The sequence below is a fragment of the Narcine bancroftii genome, chromosome 3 (assembly GCF_036971445.1).
Source record: "Narcine bancroftii isolate sNarBan1 chromosome 3, sNarBan1.hap1, whole genome shotgun sequence".
Lineage (NCBI taxonomy): Eukaryota > Metazoa > Chordata > Chondrichthyes > Torpediniformes > Narcinidae > Narcine > Narcine bancroftii.
The window spans coordinates 285,810,529-285,824,624 of record NC_091471.1 but is presented as its reverse complement, the minus strand read 5'-3'; the positions used below and the strand labels follow the sequence as shown (position 1 = coordinate 285,824,624).

Sequence of the window (14,096 nt, the reverse complement as noted above, 5' to 3'; positions counted from 1 at the left end):
CCTCCTCCCCCTCCTCCCCCCCACCCCACCCCCCCCTCCCCCCCCCACCCTCCCTCCTCCCCCCCCCACCCTCCCTCCTCCCCCCCCACCCTCCCTCCTCCCCCCCCACCCTCCCTCCTCCCCCCCTCCCCCCCCCTCCTCCCCCCCTCCCCCCCCCACCCTCCCTCCTCCCCCCCTCCCCCCCCCTCCCTCCCCCCACCCTCCCCCTCCCTCCCCCCCCCACAACCTTTCTAGTGGTGGGCCCTCCCTCCTCCCCCCCACAACCTTTCTAGTGGTGGGCCCTCCCTCCTCCTTCCCCCCCCCCCACTCTGTAGTCTTGATAAAGGGTTCAGAGCCGAAAAGGTGACTGACCACTCCTCCACCAGCAATTCTTTAGCCGCGTTCAGGTCCATGGACACAGATCATGCGCCGGCAGACCCGGCTGCTGCGGGAGTGCAGCTGGGACGTTCAGGTGGCCGCGGGGAAGCCATCCTTTGTGCCACCTGAAGGAGAGCCGCATCCGAGCAGCGAACGCCGGCTCCTGGGGACCGTGGCCATCGTCGCAATGCTGCTTTCAGGTGCCACCGGGGAATTCTCGGAGCCCTCACAGGAGGAGGGTTGGGTAGGTGCTCCTCCTGGCCGGGTTCTCCACTTTCAGGACAGCCGCGTTGGGGTAGCATATGCAGCTTGACATCGAGGTATTTTGGCCACCTGAAAGTACCTTTTGTCTGTTTTGGGTGATATTAACCAGCGAAAAAAAAGTGTCACTGCCCGAATAGATTGAGGAACCCACCCAACTTTGATCGGGAAAAATCGTCACCAAAAACGAATGACAGTTTGCAAAAAGCAATTAAACATCGAATGCTGAATAGTTAAGAATGGACGAGGTTAGTGGGGAGATTTTAATGCCCTGGGCTTCCGAAAGCTCACAGCAGATAGTTATTAGTTATCTCCCTGGTCAGTTTGCACCAAGTTAGTGAAAGGGCTCACCTCCGTCTGCAAACTGTTCCCTGAAGTGGACGGCAGGCTGGCCGGCAGCGAACAGAGCGCACAGCAGCAGGAGGGAAGGCAGCATCCTCGACCCCGGGTCCGGGGATCGTGCGGAGCGAGCGGCTGAGACCACGCAGCAGCAGGAACGACCACGGCCAGGACTCTCGACGAAGGACGAACCCTTCTCTCCACACGGCTTCGAGCCATTGGCCGCAGTCACCGAGTGCCCGCAAATCAGCTCCAACCACGTTTCCCCTCCTCTTTCCAGTTCCTGGGTGATGCGATGGAACCCACTCTGGCCCTCTGCTCTGTTTCAGTGCCGTGGGGGCAGGACCACCGGCCCCAGTCGTTCCGCTCACCGGGCATTGATTGAGGGGCTGAGACCGAGGGAAAGCCCCTCAAACAACACAAGGGAGTCAACGACAAGGTGCCACAGGGGTGACGATTGGTGGAGCGAGCGTGGGCAACGATGTGCAATCGAAAATCAGAGTTTACGGTCGTGAACATGTCCGGAAATTCGTAGTTTTGCGGCAGTATCACAGGGGAAATCAATAAATAGTCCAAGAAAAATAAAATGTCAAGGTCAGGCAATGTCTGTGGTTCACTCAGCAGTCTGATGTCGTCCTTGTGCCTCTGGTCTCCTGTGCCTGTTCCTTCCTATATGGTGCTGGCCTTTGAGGATAGAGGCTGCTTTCTTAAAACTCCACCTTTTGTGGCCTTGCAGACTGCTGTCCAGGATGTTGCAGGCTGAGAGTGTGAGCACCTCCAGACCAGGCAGTGATGCCAACCCGCCAGAATGCTCTCCAGGGTACACCTGTGGAAGTTTTCAAGAGTCTTTGGTGACGTACACTTTTGGCACTGTATGGGCATGACACTAAAGGTGCAAAGACATGTAGGAAGTTTTTGTAAGTCGTTTATTGTGAATAAAGTCGGGACTTTTGGAAAATAAGTCTGAGTGGGAATGGTACATGAAATGTGCGAACACTACTAGACTATGCAACCACTAACGTGGCGAACATGTAAAATGGCACCATGAATATTGCATTTTAATACCAGTCTATTTTTTCCTATGAATAAGATTTATTTTTGAAATAACAAGTTCCTTTCATGTGTGGTGTAAAAGATGATCATTAAGCTGAGAGAATGATTACAAATTCAAACAAACAGGGACGTACAGGGCTGCAGATGCTGGAATCCAGCAGGTAAAACAAGCTGCTGGAAGAACTCAGCAGACCAGACAGCATTTGTGGAGGGGAATGAACAGTCAATGATTTGGCTCACAGCCCTGCTTCAGAAAGATACTGAAGATGCTTTTCTTTTGTTCCTATCTCCCTTCATCACCTAAATCCTCTCACACACAACCTGTCCTAGTCTCTCTTCCCCCACCCCCCACACACATCCTCCTGTTTACTCAGTTCCTTTCCTTCTCCCACATCACCTTCCCCACTGTTGGATAGCAGCCTTCCTTTTATGAATCTACCAATCTCCTTCCCTCAGTAGCTGTCTCCACCTTTCTTCTACCCACCCCCCCCCTCCCAACACATTTGTCTGCTTTCACTTCACTTGTCTCCCAACTCCACCCTTCCCACCTGGCTACAACTATCATCCTTTACCCCTCTTCTAAGCACTCATCACTGATCTCTCTTTAATTCCACTATTTTCCTCCATGGATACCATGCACAGAAAACAGACCTTTTGGCCCTTATAGTCTTAGCCGAACTAGTCTTCTGCCTAGTCTCACTGACCTGTACCCAGTCCATAGCTCTCCATACCCATCCCATCCACATACCTGTCCAAATTTTTCCCTAAATGTTAGAATTGAGTTCCACACTCCCACTACCCTCTATGTGAAGTTCCCCCTGAACTTTACCCCTTTCACCCTCAACTCATGTCCTCTGAAATATATCTCACCCAACCTCAGCAGAGTTGCATTTTTTCTGTCTATACCTCTCATGATCTTGTACACCTCCATCAAGTCTACCTCATTCTTCTATATTCTGGGAATAAAATACTAACCTGTTCAATCCTTCCCTGTAACTCAATTCCTGAAGACCCAGCAACAAATGGGTGCAGACCCGTTAGCAGTGGAGACACAGTGCTTCCATGGAGTTCAACTGCCATCAGCTCCGTGCTCTTATGTGGATTGTGAAGGAACACATGACCTCTGTCTGGAACGTTATGGATGGTCACATGACATCCCTGTATGAAACTTATTCTGAAGTCACGTCAAGGTTGGATTCCGGCACATTTAAATGACTCAGTGCCATCACTGGCCAGTTGCCCAGCTAAGAACAGTATAAAACATTGATACACACCACATTTCTTTCTCTGTCTCTTTGTCCAACTCCTGGACATCTCTCCATGTCAGGTCACTGCTGTGGATATCACTGGAGGGGTCATGGGTAAGATGTTCACTACACTTAAGATGAGCCATAATACTGTGATAGATCAGTGCTTGCAGAGAGCCACATCCCCATTGGTTCATAGAATCGATTATGTGTTTGAAAATCCCCTTTTGTGAAGCATGTACACGTGCAGGAGTGTGTAAAAGTGGCCACTGGTATCAGAGTCCAACCTGGGTCTGATGTGAATATCTATACAATTGTGCAATAGTAGAGTAATTAAGTATCATTTGACATCTTCCCCTGTTTCTCCCATGTGTTCAATAAAGTTACCTTTAACACTTGTGTCTAGACTCCTCTCTCTATGAACCCACCAAACCTGATACTTTCCAAATACAACAATTGGCGCTGTGTACAGGGTGGCTAGAGTTTCAGCTGGACACACGTGGAGTACTAACCATGTAAGAAATTGTGCTAACGTGTGTGTGTGTATCCTGACGAGTGTATGTTATTCTGTACCTGGTTACACATGTTGGTGTAGACCATACCTGAATACATGGCAAGTCTACCTCCGCCATGTTCACGATGTGGCAGGAGTGCTGCAGGAAAAAGGCACGATAAACCACACTCCACCTCTCACTACACGACCTTCTGCTCCTCTTTCAGCTGAAGTGGCCCCTGCTGCCTTCAGGGCAGAGATTATCTCACTGGTGTGACCAGGAAATTGCCAACAAAGGCATACAATTCTGTTCCTGCCCCATAGCACGGAGGCCAGGAGCACCGGCAGATTAATTCAGGGGTCCTATCCTTGCCGGATGAACCAAGGCCATTTATCCCAGTGACCATCCATTGGGAAAAGGGAAACACCCAATGCTGGATGTCGCTGGTCGACACCAGGTGCAGAACACAATTATCCCAGGAATCTCGAGGAGTGGAGGGGGCCCAAAGTTAGTATAGTATAGTTAGTATAGAGGGCTCCATCCTCTCTGCCAGGTCACCCTCCCTGTCCCATCCCAGACCTGGTAGCAGCCTCCCCTGAGTGCATACTTGGAATGAATGTGCTTAAGGGGCAGTCACTGCACTCCAGCAGAGGGAAAAAGTCACATTGGTGGTTGCTCACAGAGCTGATTGTGTTTGTGTTTGCGATTAAATCAACAATGGGTCCACTATATGAACTTGTGGGCATGGCGATTTGGATGCCTCATTGGGATGACACAAAGTGGGCGATCCACAATGGCCCACTACTGGGTGAGCAGCACTAAAAGTACATCTGGGAACAGGCTGGGCAGAGGGCGCTCACAGTCCACCTTGTGGATGCCCACTCCAACAGGGTCACATTGAAGGCCATTCATAATGCCGCTGTGGACCATGCAGTGCAAATCTGCATATCCTCCCTGTCCCGATGATGTAGATTCCAGTGCCTGGCCACAGGAAGAGCAGTCACCCTGGGGTCCAACAGTGGATAGAGGGCTTAGGGGTGGCATAAAACCAAGATCAGGCTCAGACAGAGGTAGACAATTACCCCACATCAGCAGGTTATACATTCGGTGTAGCATGGGAATGGGCCAAGTCTGGCAAGTAGACGACGTCAGCCCTCTCCCACACTAAAAGATAAAAGCCTTCATACTGATGATGGTGGTGGTGCCCTGTGAGCGGGGTGACCAGGACAACACTATTCGGGGACTGAAATACCTCTCCTCCGTTTATGGAACACCAATCAGGACTCACATTTTATGGGGTCTAAAGTGCAAAACTGGGTGACAGAGGCTAGTATCTCATGGCTGTTGCACATCTCCTACCATCCATAAGCATCAGGGCTAATTGAAAGAATGAATGGTCTCCTCACGGAAAAGCTGCACACGCTGACACCATGCTCAAGAGGTGGTTCAGTGTGTTGCTGGAAGCAGTGGACCATCTTAATTCATGCCCAGGTGGGGAGGGGGGGGGGGTTTCCCGCTTTCTAGACATTTGGCCACATTGGCACAGCAAAAGGTAGATGCAGTTGACCTTCAGGGCCCTGAGGAGTCTGGTGGGGTATGGATGCAGCAGCCACAAGGCCCACCCAGAAAGGGGGAGGTAGATTCTTGGGGACCAGGAAGCACTCAGTAGGTTGCATTCCCAGGAGAAATGTCTCTAACAACTCTCTAAGAGGGAGTGAAAAAAAATTTCACCCACCTACCCTGCAGGGCAAAGACAATTCAACATTATGGAAGACCACCCTGCAGGATAAAGTTCTCTTCCACACAACAGACAGAGATGATTCCCCTCACTGATTTTCATAGTCTTCCAGCCATCACCAACATCTTGTTTTAGCTGCAGGAGTGGTTGTCATGAATTACGCAGAAAACTTTCAGCAGACAGGCAAGGGCTGTTGCAATGGATACATTATCACAGGAAATTCCAGCTTAAAATCTCCACAACTTTTGTCATGGTCCTTTCAATTAAAGCCTTTGTAATGGACCTTTTTTAATTGAACCCTGAGCTGTGATATTTCACTGATGTCTCTCAGCACACTCAGGAAATTGTAATTTCAGCTTTTAATTACAATGCTGCAGATCATCCAATAGCAGGAAATATTTTGTAACCACTTGGCAATGACAGCGTTCCCCCAATCCTCATATTAACAGAAACTAATTCCTCATGGGATAGGTGCTTCAGGAGTTTTTATTTAAAAGCTACTAATATGGGCTGCAACAACTTTAGTCTCACCATCAGCACCAAAAAGACCGAAGTTATGTACCAGCCTGCCCCAGGAAAGCCATACTAGGAGCTGTGCATCACAGTGAAGGGCCAGAATCTACAGGCAGTCGACAACTTCACCTACCTGGGCAGCATACACTCTCGCTCAGTGAACATAGACGTTGAGGTCAACAACAGGATTGCCAAAGCCAGCGCTGTCTTTGGGAGACTCCGTGAGAACGTCTGGGAGTGGAGAGGACTCAGTCTCACCACCAAGCTGAAGGTCTACAATGTAGTGGTCCTTAGCACCCTCCTTTACGCCAGTGAAACCTGGACTGTCTACAGCAGACACCCCAAACAGCTCAACCACTTTCACCTGAACTGTCTCCACAGACTCCTCTACATCAGGTGGCAGGACAAAGTCCCGACAAGGAAATCCTGGAATGAGCTGGGCTCTGCAGCGTCTACACCCTCCTGCTGAAAGTCCAAGCCAAGTGGGCTGGACATGTGGTCAGAATGCCAGACAGCCGATTGCCTAAGCAGCTGCCTTACGGAGAACTGTATCAGGGCAAGCACTCAGTCAGAGGGCAGAAGAAACGTTACAAAGACTGCTTCAAAGCGTCCTTCAAAGGCCTGGGTGTTGACATCAACACGTGGGAGATGCTTGCCCTCAACCGTCCAGCTTGGCACAGCAAGATCACCACAGGAGCCTGTGCAGCTGAAGTCAGGCGCATCACCAAGGCGCAACAAAAGCATGCTATGTGCAAGGCCCGAGCAACGTCCACTGCCACGTCAGCACCCACCCACTTGTGTCCCACATGTGGCGAGCCTTCAGGGCCCGGATTGGCCTCACCAGTCACTTCCGGACCCACAGCTACCAATCTCCCATTTGATTTTGAAGTCATAGTCATCGTCGACTACGAAGGACAAATTCATTCATTCATTCACTAATATGGCCAACTTTCAGTCCTGACTCCTCCTGGCTATCGTTATGGAGAACCAATGAAGGCACATGTTTAAAGGGAATGCGAGCAGGAACGGCATCCTGGTGTCAGACGACAGCCCAGAAAAACAGGGCGCTCCCACGAGAATATGGGTACACCCTGAATGCACACCTGCTAGCCTGTCCCCTGCCTCACTACGGGATAGCACGGTGACAGGCATCTGGACTCTGTGACAAGGGAGCACCCAAATGTGAAGCTTTTGCAGGACGCACTAGCCAACAGATGGCTCTGGCATTTAATGGATGACCTTGCCCTGCCTGCTCGCAGATGTTGGTACACACATATCGCACACATAATAAGAAAAGGTAATAGGGAGAATTCTGGAAATTATAGACCAGTGAGTCTTACGGCAGTGGTGTGCAAACTTGAGGAGAGGATTAAGGGTAGGATCTATGAGCATTTGGATAAGTACTGTCTACTCACGGATAGTCAGCATGTCTTTGAGAAGGGAGGGTCATATCATGAATCTAATTAAGTATTTTGAGGAGGTAACAAAAGAAATTGATGAGAGTATGGAGGTAAATGTGGTTTACATGGATTTTTGCAAGGCATTTGACAAGGTCCCCCACGAGAGACTCATCCAGAAAGTCATGAGGCACAGGATCAGTGGATAAAAAAATTGGCTGGCAGGAAGAAAGCAGACAGTAGTAGTGGAAGGAAAATATTCTGCCTGGAGGTCGGTGACTAGTGGAGTGCCACAAGGATCTGTTCTGGGACCCCTGCTCTTTGTGATTTTTATAAATGACCTGGATGAAAAGATGTAAGGATGGGTCGGTAAGTTTGCGGATGACATGAGTTGTAGATGAAGCTGAAGACTGTTGAAGGTTACAGGAGGATATAGACAGGATACAGAGTTGGGCAGGGAAGTGGCAGATGGATTTCAATCCGTATAAATGTGAGGTGATGCATTTTGGAAGGACAGGCCAGAAGGCTGAGTACAGCGCTAATGGTCGGTTACTTAAGAGTGTGGATGAACAGAGAGGTTTTGGGGGTTAAAATCTATACAACCCTCAAGGTTGCCGCACAGGTTGATAGGATAGTTAAGAAGGCCCATGGGATGCTGGGATGCATTAATAGAGGGATTGAATTCAGGAATAGAGAGATCATGTTGCAACTCTAAAATCTCTGGTAAGACCACACTTAGAGTGTTGTGTTCAGTTCTGGTCACCTCATTATAGGAAGGATGTGAAAGCTATAGAGAGGGTGCAGAGTAGATTTACCAGTATGTTGCCTGGATTGAAAAACAAGCCTTGTGAGGCAAGGTTAGCAGAGGTGGGACTTTTCTCTTTGGAGTGTAGAAGGATGAGAGGAGACTTGATAGCGGTCTACAAGATTATGAGAAGCATAGATAGGGTGGACAACCAGCACCTGTTTCCCAGATACATCACCAATGTTTCGGGCTTGAGCCCTTCATCTTTGCTACATAGAGGCACTGTTTGACCTGCTGAGTTTCTCCAGCATTTGTGTGCGTTTTTTTAACCACTTAAAGAAAAATGGTTTTAATCCAGCACACAGACAAATTAACCAAGGTTAAAATCCCATTTAAATAAAACTGTTACTTAAAAAGAAAGTTTGAGTCATACAGCGCGGAAACAGACCCGTCGATCCAAATTGTCATCATTGACCAAGATGTCCCACCCACACCTGTATCACCTGCCAGTGCCTGCCCCTTCTCCCTCTAAATATCCTATCCATGTATCTATTCAAATTTTTCTTAACATTGCAATAGTACCTGCCTCAGTCTCCTCCTCTGGTAACCTGTTCCATGCACTCACAACTCTTTGTGATTAAAAAAAAGTTACTTCTCGGGCTCCTATTAAATCTCTCTCCTCCCCCCTCCCCCTCACCTTAAATCTGTGTCATCTGAAGACCAATTACCCTACTCTGGGCAAAAGGTTCGATACATTCACCCAATCTATTCCTCTCCTGATTTTGTAGCCCTTAATGAAATCACCCCTCAACTCCCTTCTGTCCCAAGCGATCTGTGGTTATGACCATGAAGCTATTGAATTATTGTAAAAAAAATCAGTCCACCTGCAGCCTGGGTTGATAAATCCTATGCAGTCCTGAAGATTCATCCAGTACTTATAACCATATAACCGTTTACAGCACGGAAACAGGCCACGTCGGCCCTTCAAGTCCGTACCGGTTCACTTGAATGACTCCACTAGCTCCTCCGCAAACTCCTGAGGAAGTAGAGGCTTTCTTCATGATGCCATTGGTGGGTTGGTTCCAGGAAAGATCTTCCGAGATAGTGACTCCCAAGAACCTACATTTGCTCATCCTCTATTGATGACAATAAAACAATCAAGTCATTAAGGAAAAGTTCTGATAGGTTCAGAACCTTGAGGAAAATTTCATAGAATATGCTGGGTTTCTTGAAAAGCATGATACTGAACCTACAAGGAAACATGCCACCTTGGATTTGGACCTGCGCAATGAGACAGGAAAATTAGCAATCTTGTAATTAGGGATCCTTTAGGAAAGAATGATCACAGTATGATTAACTACTTTAATCTCAAATGACCCCAAAATCCTCCACTCTGCCCCTTCCCTCATCCCTCAGTCGCAGTCCCATCAGCTATTGCCTTGTAGGAATTCCCTCCTCTTTTTTTAAGAGGGCAGCTTACCAGATCCCTCTTCGTCAAGATTTTGGGACATCGCCCTCAATGTCTTGACCAGCAACAACAAAAAATGCGTGGGACAACCCGGAACACACTCCGTGTAACACCGCGACGCGGAGGGATTACGGCGTAACACCGGGGACGGTCACTAGGCAACACCGGAAACGGGGCCCGGACAAAGCAGGTGATTGAGGCGCGTGATCGTTCCGTTCGAGTGTCAACTCTTAATTACTGTTTAAGCAATAACACAGAGAGAGAGAGAGAGAGAGAGGGAGGGAGAAGAGAGGAGGGAGGAGGGAGAGGGAGGAGGAGAGAAGAGAAGAGAGAGAGAGAGAGAGAGGAGGAGAGGAGAGGAGAGAAGAGAGAGAGAGAGAGGAGGGAGAAGAGAGAGAGGGGTCACCATTGGGTTAATGCCACTTACCCACTGTAATTTTCTTTTTTAAACAGGTCTTTGCTGAAAGGACTAATTCGTGTTGCATTTGCAGGTTCTCGGTGACATTTTTGTTTCTTTGATCATCTTCCCTTGAAATGTGTTTGTGATATTGGGTCTGACGACAGATATTACTGAAGAACAGCATCAGGGAAAGATGAGAATCTGCAGACTCTGTGATCCTAGTAAAGATACCAACGTGCAGGTCGTCTCTCCGGCCTCATCGGGTCCGGTGCCACGAATTGCGGGGCCCCTCTCGAAAATTGATGTTTTATATGTCGTGTAGTGTCCCAGCCTTCGCCAAAAAGCATTAAATGCTTGATATACTAAATATTGAAAGACAATAGGAAAGTTTTCATTTTTTTAAGACGATTACAGACCTACTGTTTATGCAGGTCTTTTAGAAACAGACTTTTCCGGCTTTTTTTTATTTGCAAAATCTCTCAAAATAATTTCAAAGTCAGTGGTTTTAGTAATGTCATTTTCTCTAGATAGCATCTCTTGTGAAATTGTTGACCGAAAGTATGTCTTAATCAGTTTTAGTTTTGAAAAACTTCTTTTGCCCGATGCGACTGTTACGGGCATTGTTAAGTAAATCCTCAAAGCAATAAAAACATCAGGAAATGCTGTGAATCGGTTGTCTACTACCAGGTATTCAGAGCTTGAGTCTTAATGACACTGAAGGGAAGGGAAGTTTTCAGAGCTTCAAGTTCTTCGGCCAACAGATAACCATCCACGTCTTTAGTTGTTTCAGTAACTATCCCTCCATCAGTGCTGTTTTAGTATGGTGTCAGTTAAAGCTGCTTCAAGGTCTGCTGTGTGTTTCCTTATTTCTGTCTTTTGTAAGCTCTGAAAGTTATTTAAAAATCCAAATAATTTTACATGGCTTTTAAGCTGCTTAAATCTAGACTCTAAAGATTGAATAGCTTTGTCTAGCACTAAGCTGAAGCACTGTATGCTTCTTTTGGATAATCTAAAGCTTGAACTTTTGCCTCGTATCAAAAAAAAGCTCTTCTCCGTAGTTTTTTTTTTCTTGAAATTGTCTAAACTCCAATGGTAATTCAACAGCTTCAGCCAATTCATTTGCACCTGTTAGGACATCATGAAAACTGCCCTCTCTATAAATTCTTAGCCATGATAATAGTTTTTTCACCTTACATAGTTAACTTTAAAAAGTGCTTCATGCCAAAATATCAAGGAAACTAAACATTTGTAGTCTTTTAGCTGGTTTGCTAAAGATTCAGCCTTTGCTTTTACCTTGGGCTCATCTCTTATCTCTGATATTTCCACAAGTGCATCATATACTTCTCCAACCTGATAACGAATAACTTTAACACTATCAATCTGACACTCCCACCTTGTGTTGCTCAAGGATTTCACTGATAACCCGGGTACGTTTGTTTAAAAACTGCCCACCTCTTAGTTGATGCTAAGAACAATATGTAGATCCTTTGCAAAAAATGTTATAGCATCTGAACAACACTTGGCTACATCTCCGAGTAAAAGGTTATAATTGTGACATGCACAGGGTACAAAGAAAACTCTTGAATTATCCTTCAACAGCCATGCTTGTACTCCAGGTGTGTGACCTTTCATGTTGCTACCATTGTCATAGCCTTGGCCTCTAATGTCCTTCACCTCTAAATTTAATTCCTTCAGCATATTTAATAATGTATATAAATCTTCTCCTGTGCTGCTTTCAACCTGTTTAAACTTTATGAAATGTTCATAAACACCTGAAGGAGCCAAGTTACCATCAGGCACATACCTGATCATTAGAGACATTTGCTCTTGGTGATTCATATCAGGTGTGCAGTCTAAAATCATGGCGTAGTGCTTAGCTGCTTTTACACGTTTCAGTATCTCATTCAAAACAGCTGTAGCCATAATATTCAGTAGTTCATTCTGAGTATCTTTTCCTAAATAGTGATTATGAATTTCGTGGGTTTTGACTTTTCGTAAATGTTCTTCAAGAACAGTGTCAAACTTTCCAAACAGCTCAACAAGACCTAAAAAGTTTCCATTGTGGAAACTCTCATGACCAACTTTTTCCTCTGTTCCTCTAAATGCTAGATTTCTCTCAGCAAGAAACTGCGCTATTGCTACTAGCCTTTTGAATACTTGCTGCCAGTGCTTTGCATGTTTACTGACGATTATTTCAAGTTCTTTGTCAATTGTTTGTCCACTACAAAGTCTTTGGTGTAACTCCCAGAAACTCCATGTGGCTTCCAAATGGTTTTTAGAATTTTCATGCTCACACAACCTTGTATGAAGATTAGACCAGTTGTTGAATCCACTTGTTGATAATGCACTGGTTGTATTCTTACTAAAAAGTTTACAATAAATTCTATCAGCAGACTGAGAGTATATAATCCAAAGACTTTGAACACACTCCACATTTGAAAGTTTCCTCTTACAGTGAAATTTGAAAAACACAATCCCTTTTCATTTCGTGGAAAGTTGTTCACTGGAATAGGAGGACCTTTCATTGTTAAATAATCCCTTACATTTTGATTTATGTATGCTGGCCAATTGGCTGGGTCATCATAAATGTTAATTACAACTGTACTCATGGATGATCCATCATTGCGTGATGTTTGGGCTTGGTCTTTTTCGGCTATAAGTGGACTTTCTGCTTTGTCACTGTCTTCTGGTGTATTGAGATAGTCTTCAATTTGATTCACAGCTGCGTCATCCTTTTCTAACTTGTTATCAATTTCATCATTGTATTCATCAACTGTAATTGGACTCAAGGCTGTATTGTCATTTTCTGAATTGTTTTTGTTTTCTTCATCCTCAATACATGGGTGCTTCAAAGATGGAGTGACAAGGATTTTGTGATAGCACCTCTATGTTTTTCATTTTCAGCCTTGGCCAGAGCTCGTTTCTGGCTGCTGCTTAAATACTTACGCCCTTTGTCTCTATCTCTGCTTGTGCTTGACATATAAATTTTAAGCAGCTAATTCTCTGGGCTATATTTTTAAGGTAAAAAAGGTAAAAAAAAAGTATATTTTAAAATGTTTAGACTTAAAATTACACAAAAAACATTAGCAATTTGTTATAAAATTGGACTCGACATCCCTGATAACATGTCTATGTTGTTCCAACAGTGGAACAATGCTGTCATCGTCGTTGGTACAACGTACAAAACCAACGTCAATCTGCTCGTTAGCTTTATGTTGTTCCAATGTCAGCTGCTGACCTTAGAACAATGCACCCACCTCTCAACCTGTGAACACCACAGAACAGCAAAACAAGCGACCGATTCTGGATTTGTTGAATGACAACAACTTCGAATAAGGTAAGAATTGCCTTTTTTTTTAGTAACGGATAGGATAGTTAGTTAAGGTTACATTCCCGAACGATTGGTGGTGGGGGGGTGCACTTTAATTTTGCCATTTTGTTTAGCTGATTTTCTTGTCAAATGTCTAGCAGTAGTTTGTCGCTAGATATTTGGCTAGAAAATCGGCGGGAAAAACTGATGCATGTAATGGATGAAATTCGCCCCCGAAGAAAACAATTTCCACATGGTCAAGCTCAACTGCACCTGTTCCAAATCACCAAAAACATGAAATAGGCTATATTAATCCCTGGCAGTGCAATAGCATAGTTAGTAACAGTAGCCTAGTACTATTTTGATACTAAATCAAACCACTGCAAAATTATGAAACAATGACAGAGGCAGCCTTGCTAAGAATATCCGGATCTTGTAAAGATGAATAACCCTGAGATGTACAGTACATGCCCTTATAGCTGAATAACCTTGTAAACCAGCTCATAAAAGATGTAGGCTATAACCCCCACAGCGACCTAGCCTAGTAAAGATCAACTTAAACTAACCTAACTTTGGGGTTATTCATCTTTACAAGACCCGAATATCCTCACCAATTCCATCTACGATTGCTAACCTTGTCAGAAATTCTACACTTAGGCCTAGGCTATTTGCGTTCAGGCTAACTGCTTAAGCCTAGGCCCTAGGCTAGCATGACGCTATCTCAATCTCATATTAAAGTACAAGTTCTCTTATTGATTAGCCTATAGCCTGTTA

At 45.7% G+C, this 14,096-nt stretch overlaps 2 protein-coding genes across 11 annotated transcripts in view; one reads left to right on the top strand and one right to left on the bottom strand.

The window, feature by feature from the left end:
• The window catches only part of LOC138758899 (calreticulin-like), a 31,304-nt gene extending 29,921 nt beyond the window's left edge, over nt 1-1,383 (bottom strand). The window contains exon 1 of the mRNA XM_069928473.1: nt 970-1,383. Within this exon, the coding sequence (XP_069784574.1) occupies nt 970-1,054 (85 nt within the window). The 5' untranslated portion in view covers nt 1,055-1,383. The remainder of the gene's footprint in view (nt 1-969) is intronic.
• An 8,316-nt stretch (nt 1,384-9,699) lies between these two features.
• c3h19orf44 (chromosome 3 C19orf44 homolog) overlaps nt 9,700-14,096 on the top strand; it is a 44,812-nt gene continuing 40,415 nt past the window's right edge. For 3 of the 10 annotated variants that reach the window (XR_011354527.1, XR_011354528.1, XM_069928459.1), the window contains exons 1-2: nt 9,951-10,103; nt 13,159-13,349. The gene's annotated coding sequence lies outside the window, so the exon portion shown is untranslated. The other 7 variants (XM_069928462.1, XM_069928460.1, XM_069928463.1 and 4 more) reach the window with 7 other exon arrangements.